Below are 17,655 nucleotides of genomic sequence, written 5' to 3'. Positions count from 1 at the left end.
AAACTCTTAAGCCAACTTCACATCCATGGATCACAGCAACAACATACGCAATTACAACACCTGCTTGTGACACCACCATACACCGAGCTTCGCACCACGAGATACCATCACAAGATACCACAAGAAGCTTAGCGACTCACATCCACGACCACTCGAAAATCATGGCGGACGCTCATCACAGCAAGAAGCAGCCCACCAGCAAAGACTTCACGAACTATCAGATCGCTCACCATGGCCTCAAGGGTCAGCAGGGCTGCTTCAAACTTCCAGCAGAGCTGCGGAACGAGATCTACGCATTATGCCTGGTGGGCCCGAGGACCATTCACGTAACATGTCTACCCTTCACCAACACACTAAACCCTCGTGCACACTGCGTGGACGACAAAGGTACATCCGTCTCTGTCGGACTGGCGGGTACACTGCTCAGAACCTGCCACGAAGTCCGTGACGAGGCGAGTCCGGTGTTTTACGGCATGAACCACTTCAGCCTCTCTGAGTTCCACATGATCGAGCCTTTCCTCGGCGGAGCAGGAGACTTCGTCCAGCACATTCGGCGCATCACGTTCTTCTGCGTGGCGGCATCTGACTGTCGGAATGGTATGTTGCTCTTGTCTCAGGCCAAGAACCTGGAGACTGTCACCGTCAAGACTACAGGCATCTGCATGCGGCCACGGGATATGGCAGAGGCGTTGCGGCCATTGTATGAGACGATGCGAGAGAGTAGCAAGAAGCGCGAGCACAAGGAAGTCAAGGAGATTTTGGTTCTGCCCACTGACAGGAGTCTTGAGTACTGGCAGTGTGTCAGAAAGTTGCTGGGCGATGACATGCTGTAGGTGATTTCAGCGAAGGCTTAACTTAAGTCGCGACCAAGGCGAAGCGGAAGTGAATGTTGAAGAGGGGGTTTCACGTGCAAATGGACAAGAATATCATATGCTTCCCGGCTTCCCTCGGCATATGATAGTGCTGCTTGGGAGGTGAACGAGCATCACGGGCTCACGCGGTACTTGAGAATCTTTCCAGGCCTTGCCAACAACATTGCAACACTCTATACCTTCTCAAACAACACTACACACCAGTATACCAACACGATGGGCGGTATTGCAACTGCAACACGCCTTCAACATGGTAGCGGCAGCACATTCTTCAGCGGGTCGCCACGCCCGTTAGTTACTCAGCGATCACGAAGAAGCACAATTTCCTACATCGACCCAAGGTCTGCTGCTACTTACTTGGTATCCGATTCTTGCCACAGCATCAGCAATACCTCAACTTCCAACATGCCTACAGGACGGTAAGAGCAGTATATTCTTCGACGCTACGAGAGATTCGGCACTGCTCTAGTATAACCGCCAAAAGCACGTTTCGTGCATCATATGATCGACCACTCACTCAGTTTTTCCACTCTAGCAGATCGGTCGAAGATCCCTCATCCAGCACCGCCCTCACCGACCTCACCGACCTCACCATCAGCTTACAGCTTTCCCTTTCCATCCAAGACAACCCTTGCCACGTCCTCGAGATCCCAGCAGAACTTAAGAACAAGATTTATATCCACAGCCTCACACTGCCCGAACCACTTCTCATCATCATCCGCGACCCGGACGTCATTACTCTCGCATCGAATCAAGCAGCTCAACTTGGTGTCACACTCCTTGCCACCTGCAAACGCATCAACACCGAAGCAACACCAATCTTGTATAGCCTCAACACAATCAGCCTTCGCAACGGCGTCTACGTCCCACCAATCCTCGAAGCGCTCCACCCCGGAGCCCACCACATTCACAACATCGAGATCAGCCATTTAACCCGTGGCGAAGTGGCATCTTTGGTCGAATACCTCCCACGGCTTCAAACACTTCAGAACATCATCGTCCATGGGGACATGTGCAGATATACAAACGATCCCCTCCGGATCGTGGAGAGATTGGGACCATTGGTCAAGGCTCTACGTACCAAATGCAGGGAGAGCGGCAAGAAGGCCGTCATGGAGATGTTTCAGCTGCCACTTTCCGGACAGGATGGACAATGGTGGATGCAAGTCCAGGAAGGAGTGCAGGAGACGATTGAGTTTCTCGACGGTGCGGATCGGAATGGTGGGAGAGTGAGCAACCTCTAATTCCGACAGCCTTCGAAGATACGGGGAAAGGCAGCGGTGAGACAAGGCCTGGACCCATCCAAAAGTTATGAACACAAAAGTTTTGCTTACTCTATCGATACCAACTAATGATAATGTCTAATGTCTAATCACATGGTCCTGCTGTGCTGTCATGGAAGGTCAAGATTTCCCACCGACTGGCCCCCTCCCTGAATTCGAGTCAGCCGGTCAAGTTCTTTCGGGCCTGCGCGCAGGACAACTTCCAGCTGAACAAGCATCCCTCGTCCCTGAAACGAGCTTTACGGTCTCGACGTGTCTCTCGCAACAACGATAGCCTCCTTGTATGCCCAGATTCCACCACAGCGCAACGCCCAGCTTTCTCTAACCTACAGCGTCTTGTCGCAGCGGAAGGTTATTTTGTTTAACCATAGCAGGCGGGAGCAGATATTGCAGCAATTCACAAACGCGACAACCTGGTACGGGCACTAAAAGCACCAAAAATATAACCTTCCGCTGCGGACAGACGCTGTAGGCATCTGGGTCACAGCGGAGTCACATGGAAGATCGTCTTATCCCAGCGAAAACCAGGACTGTAGCGAATCGGCCGGCGCAATTACCGCGGACGCCACAATAAGTTTGTGTCTCCGCTGCTGACAGACGCTGTACATCTCGACTCCGAAAAGCGTTCGGAAGCGGCCGCTCACGACGTTAGGAGTTCAGCTTTGCGGCGACGATTTTATCTGGGCATCCTTCCCTCCAACTCCTCACGTCCCGACGGACAGCACGACCGGTCTTCTCGCTCTATGTAAAACTCTAGGTCAAAAGGAACGCTCCTTAAGAGTTAAAGAGCTGAGCAGTCTGGCTATATATAATTTCACACTCTATCTTGACTATGAAGTTTACACTCTTCCTCCTCTCCCTGCCGATCATCGCCCTGGGTGGTGGATTACCTGTAGGCTGTAAGTTCATCCTCAGTTCCAACTCTGCCCGAAACCCAAGTCTCTCCATCTAACGGTCCATTGTTACTAGCCCCTTGCACGTACGACGAAGAGTGCCAAGAATGTACACCTGAAGGATATCAAACGGGATGTTTCTGTGAGTGAACTAGAACGATTATAACTTCTATGAGCTGGCGGCTTCTAATTGCCTGGTGTTGTAGTCGTGGGTCCGGAGTTTAAAGTACGGCAATGCAATACGTACCCGTGCGGTGAGCCGCCGAATATTGTGACGTGCCGGTGTTCGATGTTATGAGGCGTCTGCTACAGACGGAGGGTTTGGAAGATTGGTGCAGAGGAGGATCCTGGGGAGTGATACTTAGGGCTGGTGTCAAAGGTTTAAAATGGCGGATGAGGCTGGGTTGCTCAATGTCAGTAGGGCTGTGGCCAGATTAACAACGGCCACGCTTCTCACTGTGTGTACACATACCCATCGCAGTCGCGACATAACCAATCCTCGGAACTTAGCAATGTCGAAGTGTAGACTGTGCTCTAAAAAGGTAACCAACACGCTGTACGACAGATTGGACCCCAATTGCCGTTCAGCACACTTTGACCGACTGAAGGTGCAACAGATGATAACAACTGTCCTCTTAGCCCTTGTTTCCGCTTAGATCTATAGCAAGGGAGGTCGGAGCGGTATAAGAGCTTCTCGTTTGACCCTCGAAAGCTTTCCGCTATTAAACTTTCCCGACTGCCTCCCCACAACTTCCACGGTTAAGCTGTACTGTAAATCCAACCTCGACAGAATGCATTTCAATACAGTATCCAGCATTCTTGTACTTTGCCTCTCTGTAGCCACACCGACTTCTGCGGAGCATAAAGGTTTATGTTGCGACACCTCGTTGACATCTGGTACTCCAGCCTGTGGCATTCAACAATCAAGCTGTGTAAGTATCTAATAGGACGACGGACGTATTCCCTTGTATTAACCGTCTCTAGTGCCACAATGAGTCCGATCCAATCAGTTGCTTAGATGACTTTTCAGTGATTAGAGTAGTCACTGGACAGCCTGCTGGTGCACGTGGACTAGCTATCGAATGTGGGTCTGGAGGGCAAATATGGTGCATAGCTGTCTGATAGAACGCTCGAGAGCGACCAAGGGCTGGTGACAAAGTTAAACGTCGCCGAGCGCGTCGCCTCCGTATCGAAGCGGAGGCGGTTGCTTCAACACGCTGGCATATGGCTAAATAGCGAGGTCCGACTAATGCATTCGAGGGCACAGCGCGGCGATGTAGGTATGCGTTCATTTAGTGGCCCTCTAGAAGTGGCTTCGACGGATATAGCGGCAGCAATATACTTTGTCAGCAGGCCTCTGACTAGCGCTCGGGGTGCTTGATGGGCACTTGGCAAAATCTACGAGTTAGCATAAAGTGTGCACATTGAGACTCTTTACCGGACAATACTGTCACCTGCGTTGGCAAAACGTCAAAATTCATCCGCACACCTTGCCAGTTCGAGTGGTAGAAGTGCTGCACCGGCCATAGCTCGAGCGGAAAAGTTTGAGGCCGGCTGAACGGCGGTCATTCGCCCCGACCCATGCACATGCAAGAAAAAAGGCAAAAACATACAACACAGGGGATTCCCACGTGGTCACCTACCGTAGTACTAGTCCTGCACTTTGGTGCTTGAATATGGGGGAGGCTCCCCCACATTTGGGCGAGTTTGACTTTGCACTCCGCTCACCCGCATTGTGGCTACCACTAGGAGATATTTTGGACCCCTTACTTTCACCAACCTATGGTCGTATGTGCTGGTCGAAAGAAGTTGCTGGAATATGTAGCCTGCTTTCCGCTCCAAGCTGTAAAATCTAGCACGCCACCTGGAGTGTGCATTGGCGGTGCCTCAAGGCGAGGCGCGAATGTATCCTGCGTCGTTGGGTTCCCGAAGCGAGTGCTAGCTGGCGCGATATCTATTGGCATTCGTGGGGAGTCCGGCGCTACCTGTACGTGTTGTGGGCGCTTTGAAAGACACCCAGACGCAAGAAGCGCTATCCGAGCGCATCGCCTGTATTATGATCCAGTGCATGCATTCAGAATCCTGGATCCTTCGTGTCGCCGGTTGTGTGCACCGACGCATCTGCGGGAGCCTGGTCCAGCACAGAGTTATCTTGTAGATGCAAACGTCTCGCTTTCCAGCTCTTTCTAAACCGCGATCCACCACCTTCTAAATATACTTCTTCTGCGGATCCAGGTTATCCAACAACTCAATCGTCTTCTCATACATGGTGAACACAATTCCGCCACTGAACACCAATCTCCCCAACCTCGGCAATGCTCCCGACCAAAGCTTGAAGAAGCCCTCATTCCTGAAGATCTTGACCGCACAATCTATGCTGTGCTTGTATTGTCCTTTGGCATCCAGACTCTGCATCCTCGTCTTGACCGTGTCAATAGGTTGTGTCGCGTAAACCGTTATCGTCCCTGCGATGCCACCAAGCGCAAACGTCGACAGCGTCCCTAGCTTCTCGCCCGGCGCGGTGTAGCTCTGGGCCATCTGCTTCAAGCTGGTATATGCTGAGAATCGCACAGCAGAGTTGGCGGCTTGTCGTGCTGTCGTTGGTACAAAGCCCTTGAAGAACCCCCTCACGCCCTGTTCTCGGAAGATCACGCCGCTACCGTGTAGAAAGCCTCGCATTCGCGGCACTTCCCGTTTCCGGTCGTCTATGAGTTGTGTCTTTATGCTTTCGAACGGTGTCACTGCCAGTAACGATTCTGTCGCACCCGCCAGAAATCCCGACACTACTGTCATGGGTCCACTGATGTTGCCCTCAGCATCGCTGAGCATCGATCTGTACTGATCGAACGCGACGAATCGTATTCCTGCTTTTATGCTGTTGCCGATGATGAGGGTTGTGCAGCCTGCATACCATTGCGCGCCGAAAGGTGGGAAGGGGAGTTTCTGGCCAGGTGCTAGCCGTGAGTTGAGCTGTGTTCGTGTCTTTGCGAATTCTGCGGGATATGTGATTGCGATCTCGACTGCTCCTGCTGTGCTCCCTGCTATTATGCTTCGCAAGGGTGATGGCTTCTCTTTCTTGTTTGTGGAGGTCGTTGGAGGCGGCGCTTTCGTTTGGATGCCCGTGTTAGGCATTGTCGTTGTCATCTTGGACGTGTATGTATTGTGTTACCTGATGTTGTGTTGTGGTGGAGGAGTGAAGCCGCGCGTTGTGGTATGAGTCGGCGACGTCGGAGGTGGTTTGAGTGACGCGGTGGACGTGACAATGGCCTCGGTGGTACGGCAAGGGTGTCCTGCGACTACTACAAAGCTACGGCTGGCATATGATCGATCTGTGCTTGTGTTGGCGTCGATTGGTGAGTGAATATATCGCCACGGTGTATGGACCATGGTTGACAGATGATGTCGCAATGACCTGTCGTGCAGCGCCAAGATGTCGATCGGCCCAAGCTCCTCCTCACATGAAAGAAGTCTTCCATCAACGTCGAAGTCGATAGCGTCCCATCAAGATACCCAAACACGCTCCTCTTCACCCGACATCACCCTTTGTACTACTACCTAATACCCGACGATCCTTCACGATGCTCGCCCTCCGCTCTCTCGCCCGCGCGGCACCTCGCACAATCTCCCGCATTGCCACGACTTCGACCATCAGACTCGCATTCAGGGCAACATCACAGCAACTCCCCAAGATCGCCGCATTCTCCACAACCCGCAGCAGATTCGACGAGTACAGCCAGCAACTCTCCGCAAAGCTGCAGAACGAGATCGACATTGAGACCGAAGAGTCCTCCGCAAACTCTACCGGCTCAGACTCGAACGTTGAGGCATTTCGCGCTGAGAACCCAGCATGGGAGATCGAGGACAGCGACGGCAAGCAGGATGTCTATCTCTCACGAAAGTACGACGATGAGACCATTACCGTGCATTTCAGCATTGCAGACTTCAACCAGGAGATGATGGACGACCAGGAGGAGATGGACACTTCCATGGGTGATGAGGAGGACATGGATGTGCAGAGTGGCGGTGCCAACACGAAGGGCTCCATCAACCAGGGTGGCACTGCAAACAAGAACTTCAAGGTCGCACCGGAGGACAGCATTGCGCCAGCTGACCGCGAGGAGCTGAGGGATGAGGAGGATGAGTCTGGACCAGCGTTTCCAGTCGATGTGAACGTGCTCGTTCAGCGCCCAGGCAAGGGCGCTCTCAAGTTCTCCCTGGTCGCATCCGACGGAGACTTCATTCACCAGAGCTTGGTCCAGCTGCCAAAGGATCTCAAGGCGTCCTCCGCTCAGGAACTCCTCAAGGAAGCCGACAAAGAGTTCTACTACGTTCCACCATTCCAGCAGCTTGATGAGGATCTTCAGGGTCTGCTCGAGAGCTACCTCAACGCTCGTGGTGTGACTTCGAGCTTGGCTATCTTCATTCCAGACTACGTTGATGTTAAGGAGCAGAAGGAGTACCTGCGATGGCTCGGCCGCGTCAAGGACTTCCTTGAGTAAGGGATCGTAGAACGCAATCATTGGGAACAGGAGAGCCAAGACATCGATCACAATGCCACAGGGTATACCACAGCCCTGTAAGCAAGTCGCGCTGGTCGATTGGAGGAGAAGACAACAAGCTACACCAAAGACATGAGATGCATCCCATCGGCGAACATGGCGCAGGGCAGCGTTGCTTGTAGTGTGGATCTGTACCCACCAGCGCTGTACATCATTGTATACCACGACTCCACTTTCGGAAGGTACATTCCCAGTGCTGTTCACCCACTTATCCCCAGTCACATCGCTCTATGACATCTTTTGGTAACGTATTTGCATTGCAAACTAACGATGAAAGATGCAAGAAGGCAGAGGTGAGACCATGAAGAAGCCTGAGCTTGAAAGTTGCAGACTACTGTACGTGCATGGCGCTCCTGGGCTTTTGAGGAACACCACTCGGCGATGCATCCGAGTGTGGCGCTGATGAATGTTTCAATAGCGGACTTGTACTTCAACACGACGACAATTGTAGGCTTGGCTTGTCTTGGAGGCTTTGCGAGAATTAGTGCCACATGACTACACGATGCCAAGATAGTGCGATTGGAGCCCTTTTCGTGTGCGTCAGGACGGGTGCATCACATCCAGCCGCTGACAGCATACAGGGTTACCGAGCACTTTGCGCACTGGCTGGACGTGACTGGACAAATCTCAAAGCGAGGTCCATGTTTTAAGGAACGGGACGCAGCGATTGCTGAGCCATAGGCTTTTGTCGGCGGAGGCGGGCATCTTGACCTCAGGTGTGACTAGAACGTGGCTGGATCGCTCTCAAAGCAAGACACATACTCTAAAGCAATGAGCGTAGCGATTGTAGCACCACAGCACTTGGCCCGGTTGAAGATAGGTATCTCGATCTCGATCGGAATCGTTCATCAGGCGGATGTACTGGTCCTACGGCTGGAACATTGGGCGTCCCCGATTGCAATGCTCGTTCGCCAGTAGCAGACGTACTGACCCGAGCGAGTCTGACAAACCGTTGCGAATGAAGAAAACATAAAGCCAGCGTCCTTCTCCGCCATTCTAGGTATCAACAGACAACTCTGGACCTCATCTCTTTACTCCAATCTTTTCGAAAGACCCGCGTGTCATCATGAAGATCCCATTCCTCCCACTTTCGCTATGTGCAGTGGCTCTTGCTTTTCCTGCGGACAAACACATCGCCGCTCGACAGGTCACAGCAGACAACATCGTCAACGGCATCGAGCGCAACGGGAACATCCTGAGCCAACTTGCCGCGGTCCAGACGAATGCTGACAAGGTCACTGGTACTCTCTTTATCGCAGGGCGGTTGAAGGTAGACCACACCGTCAACTCATGCATTGAACGACCTCTAATCCACACAGGAAGTCAGAGATGGCCTCAGTCCCGTAGGACAATCAATCAATGCCCTCGATCGGGCCTTGCCTGCGGGATCTTTCTCCGCCAAGGACGGGGAGAAAGTCCGCGTCAGCCTCAGGAAGGTAAATGCCCATCGAGACATAATGCCAGCGCAGTAGGCTCGGCTGACTCTGTGCTAGCTGGTCGCAGCCAATGACAAGCTGTTCAGTACACTTATCGAGAAGGCTACGTTAGCCAATGTGATACCATCTATCGGTTCTCCGACTCTGACAAAGGCCTTCACTGATTACCGCGATCTCTATAAAGTAAGTTGCAGCATATGTGAAGTTCGGTGTCTTGGCTCACTAGGTTATACAGGTATTCTTGTATAGAGTGGCTGACCTACTGCCACCGAAGGAGAAAGGTGAGACCATCGATGATGCAGTCGCTACTGAGAGGCTCATCAATTCTGCTATCACCAATTACAATGGGCTGGGTTAGAGCGGGAGCATTGCTGAATACTGCCTGATTGGTCTATTGGACGACGTGCAAGATCTCGGTGTGTTCTTTCATGGCATGTGACTTCATCACGAACACGGTCTTTACCCTTCTGAGAGGATTCTGGAATAGCATGTAGGCTTTGGCCTCACGAACATCTGCTACAATTTGTATCGCCTCCAGGTCAATTTGCCACTTCGAGTCCTTGCTGGATCTCAAGGATGTATCTCTCAGCATCCGTTGCCCTATCCTCCCAGCTTCGCGACATCTCATTCCCACAGTACCTCCTTATCAAATCCCAACGGTCAGCGGGAAAGAACTGGAACATGACTCCTCGAGTCTGATCTGTTCCATGCTGCGCAACCACGCGTCGTCCCTGTAGCACAGGAATCAATGCCGGAACCACTCTGTCGATCTCGCGCACCCTTGCAAACTCCACCGCCAACTCGACTTTCTACAGGTCGTTTCCTCCAGCGAGCATGGCTAGGGCGAGCTCGATCTCCGGCAGGTAGTAATTATCAACCCTGATCTGGCGCATGTGACGACATGAGTCGCCAATCCAGTCGAAAAATGGCTTGACGTGAATGCCATAGCTGAACTCGAACCTGTTGCCGCCATAGAGTACAGCCCGAGCTTCGGCGTGGACTTGGCGGCAGGTGCGCCGTAGCTGGCCGCCTTGGCCAAAGCGCCACGGTTTAATGCCGGGTGATACGAGCACCTTGATGTGATGTGGTAAGGTCAAAGCGAGAATGTAAATGCTGTTGCGGATCTCGGCGGGAAGGTCCAGAAAGGTTTTTTTCATTTTCATGGCGGAAACATGGGTTGATGATGCTGTGCTGGAAGTCATTATGTTTGTGCGCGGGTGTCGTTGCGTGATGCGGTTGGTGGGCTTTGTATGGCAAAGGAGTATCAAGTTGTTCAGGAGGGAACCGACCTTCGGGTGGGCACGGAACTCGACTACGAGGATGTTCCCTTCACAGAGCGCACAGGTGCAGTCTCTAAGTTGTATCTTCGAATGAGGCCGCTCAGCGGGATTCCCTAGTGTTCTCGAAGCATCGCCATCGTGTCGTCCGATCGAGAGTCCACTCTCCACCGATTTCCTCCATATCACAAGTAATCCGCATCAACACTGGGGAAAAGACTTGCACGCTCCAAGCACCGGTAGGATTTCGTTACTCCCTTCCAACACCAACATTGTTCCACATGAGCCTCCCTAACCACGCCTCCATATCGAACCCAATATTCACCAAAAATTGACGAAACCAATCATCCTCCTCCTCCTCTGGATCTTCGCCGCGCTCGCGAGCCAACCACGTCAAGTTATCATCGAGTCCGAGGAAGACAAGCGACAAGATCAACATGACGACTATGGCCACGACAACGACTGGTTCTGTAATTTTCCCAGGCATCTCTTGATCGTACTTCGATGTAGTAAATGGCTCGGTGAGACCTAAGTCGTTCCAGAACTTTGGTGGGAGCATCTTGGATATCTTGCCGAAAAGGGGTGGGTCAAGGTCGATGGTGTTGTTGTGCTTGCCAAGTGTTCTCCGTGGAGTGGTCAGTAGCTGAGATGATGTTGTTGGGTGTTGTATCGAGAGAGCTGTGGTCGGTATATTTATAAGGGCATGAGCAAGATCGATATCTGGATCTGTCAAAGTAGCATGCCGAGGATTGTGCATTTTGAGGACGGCGCTGTCCGAGTCGAAACATTGTAGTTCCGATATCCCTTCGCTTGCGAGCTGGTCACACCTTTGCTCGCCCAGTCAGACTCATTCGAATCTATGCCTCATGCTCCAGAAGTCGCAGTCATCGCGTCTGTAGCCTGTCGTCGTTGCTTTCTCACCATGCCACCGACAGCCCCTTGTACCCGCATATAGACATCCAGCATAGCCAGCAAATGTTTGCGCTCAAGCCTCATACCCTCCTCTCGCCCCGCTATGTCCTCAAAAATATCCGTCAACTCATTCCCAGTCATCGTCCTAATCACCGTATCGAAAGGCCCCAACTTCGAATGCCTCGAGATCCAGCTCTCCGACTGAGCATGCCGATGAAACCTCGCCGACCACGCTCCCCAGGGCAAATCCACATCCCACGCATCACTGCAATGCCTCGCAGGGTCACTCCAGCTTTTACATGTATACCTGATGATATTAAACTGCACATCGACACGAAATCTCGTCATCAGTCGAAGAAGTTCGTCAGGGGGACTTTTCTGCCTGTCACCATAGCGATGCCAACTCAGCTGTGCGTGATCAGGTAATCCTTTCTTCTCGCCTTTGCGGCAGACAATTCTGACCCGCCAGCAGAAAGAGTGGAAGAATAGTGGGAGGACTTCGCGTCGTAGTGCATGGCACACGGCGGTTATAGGTGGTGGCACGACGAGGTAGTCCGCTTTGACTTTATCAGGTTCATATGTGTCTCTACGGCTTGGGAGACGTTTCGCCAGCCAATCGATGTGGATGTCGTAAATCTTGTTGCGCACTTCAGGCGGCAAGCGAAGGAAGTTCGAGAAAGTGGTGCCGTCGTCATCATCCGTCGCCTCAAGCAGATTGCTGAACTTCCTTCTGGTCTGCTTTACGCCCTTGGGAAGTTCGAGCTTCCTAGCACAGCAGAACGCTCTCAGCTCGTTGGCGTCGAATGCATCGTATGACAGGAGATTCCTTTCCCATCGCATGTGTAGGTAGCGCAGTCTTTCCTCGCTACTGTGTTCGAGAAAGAAGTACTTCTTGCTCTTTAGGGCCCCGCGCAATGTATAGATACTGTAGTCTGGGAGTCGATATCCGACCATCCAATAGTCGGATATGCCTGAATATTGGCGGCACTGGGGCAGAGCGTCTGATTGTGCCCAGAGATGTAACGATGGTGATGTTGCGACGGAAGTGCAATGCGAGGCGTTCCCGGACGTATTTGGACTTCCAGTCCGTGGTGTGTCATAGGTGAGTCGACGGTCCCGACAGACTGGTCTCCGCCCTCGGTGGTCCCAAGTTTGGCGCTGAGTGCTTGCAAGTTTGTCATATACCTGTCAGCCTGTGCATCTAGTGATGAAGGGCCTCTTTGTACCATTATCATTGTCGCACCTACACAGTACAATACTTCTACATACCATCCACAACCCCTCTCCATCCCAAGATCACAATCCTTCCCTTTCCCCCTAAGCATAATACCTCGGCTCATCAAACACATGATATCTATGCCCCCTGACGCCCTGCCCTCTGAACAGAGTCGGGAACCTCATATCAAAAGGAACCTCATTCTCATGTACCATCCTATTACTCGTGTCCTCGGGCGCTCCGACCCGGAACTTGCCCACCTGAAGCTCAGTATCCGTGATCGTGCCTCTGCTGAGACGAGCATAGCCTGTTCGCTTCATGCCCTTGTACAGGATGTACTCGCACCATCGATCCCAGTCGGTCGGGTCGATGTCTTTCATGCCGCTGCGTTCTGACACATATGTGTTGTAGTTGCCCTCATTGGGCCTTGTGACTAGGTATGAGAGGAGGATTGATGGACGTGGTGATGAGCCCATCAGGTTTGCGAGGTACTCTGATTGGAGACGGCGGTCCTCGGGATCTTCTTCTTGGCCGGAGTGGAAGACGAAGATGTCCACCAGTTCGCCGTATGCGTCGATTGTGGCGTGGATGGCAGGTGCCAATTCGCCGACTGGTGATGGGAGGAGATGATGTGTAGAGTTCACGATGGGGAACTTGCTAAGGAGCGCACTGCCCCAAGTGTGCTTGTTGGGACCCGGGCCAAAATCAACGTACATACCGAGCTCTTCTGCAAGGTACTGGGTCGTATCACGGTTACCCATGATGATGCGCTGAAGGTCTGATTCCAGCAAACCAACGACATCAAGTTCGCTCTCGCGAATGAGCGACTCCATGCGACGTTCAGAACTCCACATGTCGTTGTCGATGCTGAAGTGGATCGTCCAGATGCCGGCAGTGATGAGTTTGCTGTCCTGGTGGTAAGGAGTGTAATCGTAGCTTGGGAAGCGGAGGTACGCTACGCTCGCGCTGAGCAGTTGCAGAGCAAGTAGGATGTAGATGTAGTAGCTTCGCTGTCTCCTCGCAGCTGGACTTTGGATTGGCTGGAAGGACTTCTGCCTGACCGGCGTACTGTTCTGGATCGTCGAGAAGACACCACACCCGATCATGACCATGGTCGTAGCCATGACCCAATCAGTATGCTCACGCACAAGCGGACCACCAGGCACGAATGCATATGCCACGACCCAGACGTGGAACAGAACCAAGAAGTTGTAAAAGAAGAAAGCCACGAAGAAGGTTCGGCCTGGGGCAAATCGCACTGCGTTGCTGATCAGCACAGGGGTGATCGCCACCAGGTAGACAGCTAGGGCAAGGCCGCCGTAGTATCCGGTCCAGTTGCTGAACGTCGTCAACACTGCAGCGCCGATCGAGCCAATGCCGAAAGCTGCCCAGCTTCGCACGACGTTCGGGTACCAAAGACCCGCAAGGAGTCCAACACCCATGGCGAGAATCGTCACAGCACCGTGTGGCACGGCGAGTGGTCCACGAACGGGGTATCCTTCCCAGACCCATAAGATCATAGTGCTGGAGTCCGACAGTAGAGAATGAAGGCCGAAGATAGCCCCGGCGAGACCCAGGCCTGCAAAGATGGAGGGACCCTTTGGCTTCTCGATCGGTGCACTGTCAATGTGTTTTGACTGTTTTTGGAAAGCACGGAGCAGTGCTAGCACGAAGAGGAAGAGACCGGTCTTGTTCAGACCACCATTGGCCTCGTTCATGATAGGCCAGAGTGGATTGTTCGTCCAGAATGCGAACTTTGAAATGCTGCTGGCGATGAGGCCGATCAACCAGGCAGAGACTCTGGCTTCGAGCATTGCAGGACTGTTGCGCTTGCTGTACCAGGCGGCGACCCACCCAAGACATCCTTGCCAGACTGCGAAGCTTACTGCACCGAGACGAAGCTCAGGTGACTTGATGAGGTATGCGAGCAGCCCGACGATAGTGGTCAACAGTATTGTAGGCACAGATTTCAAGGCCATGCGGCGGATCGGAGGAACGCCTAGCAGAAGTGGTGAAATTGTCGACATGACAGCAACTTCGTAGCCAGAGATACCCATGTGCCAGAGTGGGAAGTACCACACAACAACGCCGAGCGAGGTCAGGATCGTCCAAAAGGTGTACTGGACCTTGTTAGCAGTTGTCGTTGCTATATAGCTCTTGCACTTACGCCAAGGTAGACATCTGCCGCAGCATCGAGCATCTCGTCAGTCGAAAACTTGTCGTCGAACACTTGGCCAATTGCTTTGTCCTTGTTCTTCTCAAGAACACGATCGACTCGTTTCTCACTGTTGGCCCAATATTGTCAGTGCCCCGCTCTTGTGTTTAACGTGCAACGAGTACATCGTACCAGCTACTTCGGAAGCCAACGGACATACCCTCTGCTCAAGCCCTTGGTGTCCTTCACAACGAGGTCGAATGTGCTAAAGTCCAGGGCAGTGATCGCATCAAAGCCGACATCGAGGAGAACGAGGGACCATTCGAAGAAGGCGTAGATGGTGTATGCTATGGAATGTGTTAGACGAGCTCATTGGTGGATTCGACGTTCTCTCATACCTCCAGGCACCTTGTGCACCTTGTGTTGGATGAAGAAGTAGATTAATGGCACGAGTGTACCAAAGAAAGCACCACCCAAGTACTTGCGGTACTTGATGGCCTGCGGATTAGGCGGACTCAGTGCCAAACAACCCAGTGTCCATGGTAAAGTCGCTACTAAGTAGCTGATCATGAAGATGTCATGCCAATCGTGATCATCCGTGCTCGTGACATATGTCCATCCTCCGCAGGTCAATGTCCTGAATACACCAACTCCTGCAACAAACTTGGGCAAAGTGCTGCCAGGCTTGTTCGCCAGACAGTACCACAGGAAAACAAGGGCGAACCGCGGACCCGAGCAGATTGCGATGAAGACCTGAAAGAAGGATCGTTCGGGGTATCGGTCGCCAATGGTTGCGCTGACGGATGGAAACCATTCAATAGGGTAGCCGAAGTGCTCGTTCTCGACGATCTTGTGGTAGTGAAGCCACATGCCCACGATGAGGGCACTCAGGAAGGCGGCATAGGCAGAGATGGTGTGTGCGTGGGAGATGAATTGGCCGGGGATCTGCAGTCGCGTGAGTGAATGGTGCTGCTGACATGCATGTTGGGAGCGCGTACGACGGCCACGACATCGCCGTCGCGGTGTTTGGGGGGCATTGTGGCTGCTGGCCCGTGGACAAAGTACAACACAGCAGGAGAAGGGCAAGCCAAAGGAGAGAGGTGAAGGATGAACAGGAACAGCGAACAACTTCCCACGAGAGAACGCGAAAGGGAGACGAGAGATGCACATGCATGCATGGAAAGTACTGTAACTTGTAAGACGGCATCCCTGCATCCGCCTCGGCAGCGGAAGGCAGCGGCCGCTCGAAATCTTGGCTGCAGCGACGACTTGGCGAAGAAAGATGAACTTTGCGACAATCGACATAACATCACAACACACGCAGTATGGCGGCTGCAAGTGACAAGGCTCGCTTCTATCTCGAGCAATATGTCCCCGAGCTGCAGGAATATCAGCAAAAGGGCATCTTCACCCGCGAGGAAATCACGGCCATCACCTCAAAACGATCCGGCTTCGAACACACTCTGAATGCACGAGGATCGACGCCCGCCGACTATGCCCGATATGCGACATACGAGATGAACCTGGATGGTCTACGGAAGAAGAGGCGTAAGCGACTAGGCATCAAGGGGGCAAAGACGTTCAATGGCCAGCGAACAGTTTTCTTCGTACTCGATCGTGCGACCAAGAAGTTCCCAGGCGACATGGGTCTGTGGATGCAGTACATCGACTTCTGCAGCAAGGAGAAAGCAAGCAAGAAGTTGGCGAAAGTCTTCACATCCGTGCTGCGGCTACACCCTCGAGACTCATCACTATGGGTGCTGGCAGCGAAGCATTATGCTGAGACACAGGGAGACATGGGCACTGCAAGATCGTACTTCCAGCGAGGTCTGAGGTTCTGCAAAGACGATGCGAAGCTGTATCTGGAATATGCAAGGTTAGAGATGGTGTACTTGGCGAAGCTGAAGGCAAGGAAGCGGTTGCTTGGGCTGGACGAGGAGAGGAAGGTGCAAAAGGAGGAAGAGGACGACAACATGATTACTTTGCCCTCTATCACGGCTGAAGATATTGACCCGGATGCAGGAAAGGGCGTGGAAGAGGTGAACGAGGATGCACTGAAGAGGTTGGAGAGCGCACCAGCATTCACCGGAGCCATACCCGTCGCAATATTCGATGCGGCCATGAAGCAATTCACCACCTCAAGAAATGCGGCATCGGTAGCAGAAAGCTTCTACGATCTGATTGCCACCTTCGAGAACGTACAAGCCACACCGACAGCACTCCAGCACATACTGTCATATCTGCGGGAGCACGAATCGACCTCAGTGGAAAGGTCTATCTGCGATGCAAAGCACGAGCTCTTTGCCGTCGATGCACAATCTGCAGAGTTTCCGCCGGCACTCACGAAAGCCCTGGCCACCATCAAGAAGGGCTTGGGTGAGGTGCCCTCAAAGTCACAGCCACTACTAGCCGAGAAAGCTGCGCTACTGCTCCTGACATACAGCGCCGCAGCAAACTCGTCAGAGGAACAACTTGATCATGACATACTTCAGGTGCTGGATGTGACGATCAAGCGCTACCTGCGGATTCTGTCCAAAGCCACTGGACCAGCTCGGAAAGGACGGCTAGACGGACTGTTGGAGACACTGGAGAAAAATGGCGATCAACGGAGGGTGCAACTGCAGAGACTCGCATTGGGACTGGCGTGAAGTGGTCTGCGCTGCAATTGCTTGGCGAACACATGGACTGCTGCCTAGAGATACCCCATACTGTACATCATCACGTGCCGACTACTGCGCCGGACTGCTCTATATATTGCCCTTTCCCGATCGACAACTCCATACTTGTCTCCATTACATCAGATCGATACCAGATTCACTTCATGAGAACATGAGGTTGGAGCGTCGTAAAGTGACCAGGCGCCATGTCCGGACCTGTCGCAAGGGGCTCTATTTCCCTTACGCCGAGACGCCGGCCACACCTTTATCCACAGGGCCATGGCATCGCACTGTACGTCACATAGATTGGAAGGCTTCAGCCTTGAGACTGCCTACACATCATGCCATAGACAGTATACCTGGTGCGTCGGTCGGGAAACGACAAACACATCATC

The 17,655-nt window shown here is 52.7% G+C and overlaps 11 protein-coding genes across 11 annotated transcripts; 7 read left to right on the top strand and 4 right to left on the bottom strand.

Annotated features, from left to right (window-relative positions):
* Positions 1 to 161: 161 nt before the first annotated feature.
* CLAFUR5_13059 (uncharacterized protein) lies at positions 162 to 833 on the top strand (the record flags this gene model as incomplete). The annotated part of the gene is made up of 1 exon (XM_047912207.1): positions 162 to 833. One exon carries the CDS (start codon positions 162 to 164, stop codon positions 831 to 833), a length of 672 nt encoding a protein of 223 aa, XP_047767904.1.
* Positions 834 to 1,277: 444 nt separating this feature from the next.
* On the top strand, positions 1,278 to 2,116 carry CLAFUR5_13058 (uncharacterized protein; the record flags this gene model as incomplete). The annotated part of the gene is made up of 2 exons (XM_047912206.1): positions 1,278 to 1,291; positions 1,408 to 2,116. 2 exons carry the CDS (start codon positions 1,278 to 1,280, stop codon positions 2,114 to 2,116), a joined length of 723 nt encoding a protein of 240 aa, XP_047767905.1.
* An 871-nt stretch (positions 2,117 to 2,987) lies between these two features.
* On the top strand, positions 2,988 to 3,346 carry CLAFUR5_20097 (uncharacterized protein; the record flags this gene model as incomplete). The annotated part of the gene is made up of 3 exons (XM_059462939.1): positions 2,988 to 3,054; positions 3,125 to 3,190; positions 3,255 to 3,346. 3 exons carry the CDS (start codon positions 2,988 to 2,990, stop codon positions 3,344 to 3,346), a joined length of 225 nt encoding a protein of 74 aa, XP_059319155.1.
* A 493-nt stretch (positions 3,347 to 3,839) lies between these two features.
* CLAFUR5_14683 (Ecp40) lies at positions 3,840 to 4,170 on the top strand (the record flags this gene model as incomplete). The annotated part of the gene is made up of 2 exons (XM_047913831.1): positions 3,840 to 3,980; positions 4,033 to 4,170. The coding sequence occupies 2 exons, from the start codon at positions 3,840 to 3,842 to the stop codon at positions 4,168 to 4,170; spliced, it is 279 nt and encodes a 92-aa protein (XP_047768195.1).
* Positions 4,171 to 5,256: 1,086 nt separating this feature from the next.
* CLAFUR5_13057 (uncharacterized protein) lies at positions 5,257 to 6,192 on the bottom strand (the record flags this gene model as incomplete). The annotated part of the gene is made up of 1 exon (XM_047912205.1): positions 5,257 to 6,192. One exon carries the CDS (start codon positions 6,190 to 6,192, stop codon positions 5,257 to 5,259), a length of 936 nt encoding a protein of 311 aa, XP_047767997.1.
* A 434-nt stretch (positions 6,193 to 6,626) lies between these two features.
* CLAFUR5_13056 (Mitochondrial acidic protein MAM33) lies at positions 6,627 to 7,547 on the top strand (the record flags this gene model as incomplete). The annotated part of the gene is made up of 1 exon (XM_047912204.1): positions 6,627 to 7,547. The coding sequence occupies one exon, from the start codon at positions 6,627 to 6,629 to the stop codon at positions 7,545 to 7,547; it is 921 nt and encodes a 306-aa protein (XP_047767998.1).
* Positions 7,548 to 8,673: 1,126 nt separating this feature from the next.
* On the top strand, positions 8,674 to 9,401 carry CLAFUR5_13055 (uncharacterized protein; the record flags this gene model as incomplete). Its single annotated transcript, XM_047912203.1, has 4 exons — positions 8,674 to 8,877; positions 8,927 to 9,043; positions 9,101 to 9,226; positions 9,279 to 9,401. The coding sequence occupies 4 exons, from the start codon at positions 8,674 to 8,676 to the stop codon at positions 9,399 to 9,401; spliced, it is 570 nt and encodes a 189-aa protein (XP_047767995.1).
* Positions 9,402 to 9,852: 451 nt separating this feature from the next.
* On the bottom strand, positions 9,853 to 10,245 carry CLAFUR5_13054 (uncharacterized protein; the record flags this gene model as incomplete). The annotated part of the gene is made up of 1 exon (XM_047912202.1): positions 9,853 to 10,245. The coding sequence occupies one exon, from the start codon at positions 10,243 to 10,245 to the stop codon at positions 9,853 to 9,855; it is 393 nt and encodes a 130-aa protein (XP_047767996.1).
* Positions 10,246 to 10,570: 325 nt separating this feature from the next.
* CLAFUR5_13053 (uncharacterized protein) lies at positions 10,571 to 12,072 on the bottom strand (the record flags this gene model as incomplete). The annotated part of the gene is made up of 2 exons (XM_047912201.1): positions 10,571 to 10,943; positions 11,540 to 12,072. 2 exons carry the CDS (start codon positions 12,070 to 12,072, stop codon positions 10,571 to 10,573), a joined length of 906 nt encoding a protein of 301 aa, XP_047768465.1.
* A 477-nt stretch (positions 12,073 to 12,549) lies between these two features.
* Positions 12,550 to 15,640, bottom strand: CLAFUR5_13052 (uncharacterized protein; the record flags this gene model as incomplete). Its single annotated transcript, XM_047912200.1, has 5 exons — positions 12,550 to 14,568; positions 14,616 to 14,733; positions 14,824 to 14,950; positions 15,002 to 15,548; positions 15,602 to 15,640. 5 exons carry the CDS (start codon positions 15,638 to 15,640, stop codon positions 12,550 to 12,552), a joined length of 2,850 nt encoding a protein of 949 aa, XP_047768466.1.
* A 288-nt stretch (positions 15,641 to 15,928) lies between these two features.
* On the top strand, positions 15,929 to 17,251 carry CLAFUR5_13051 (U3 small nucleolar RNA-associated protein 6; the record flags this gene model as incomplete). The annotated part of the gene is made up of 1 exon (XM_047912199.1): positions 15,929 to 17,251. The coding sequence occupies one exon, from the start codon at positions 15,929 to 15,931 to the stop codon at positions 17,249 to 17,251; it is 1,323 nt and encodes a 440-aa protein (XP_047767916.1).
* Between the last annotated feature and the right edge of the window lie 404 nt (positions 17,252 to 17,655).

This window comes from Fulvia fulva, chromosome 11 (genome assembly GCF_020509005.1).
Source record: "Fulvia fulva chromosome 11, complete sequence".
In the NCBI taxonomy this organism is placed as follows: Eukaryota; Fungi; Ascomycota; class Dothideomycetes; order Mycosphaerellales; family Mycosphaerellaceae; genus Fulvia; species Fulvia fulva.
Note: the sequence above shows the minus strand (reverse complement) of the source record. Positions and strands in the feature narration are given on the sequence as shown.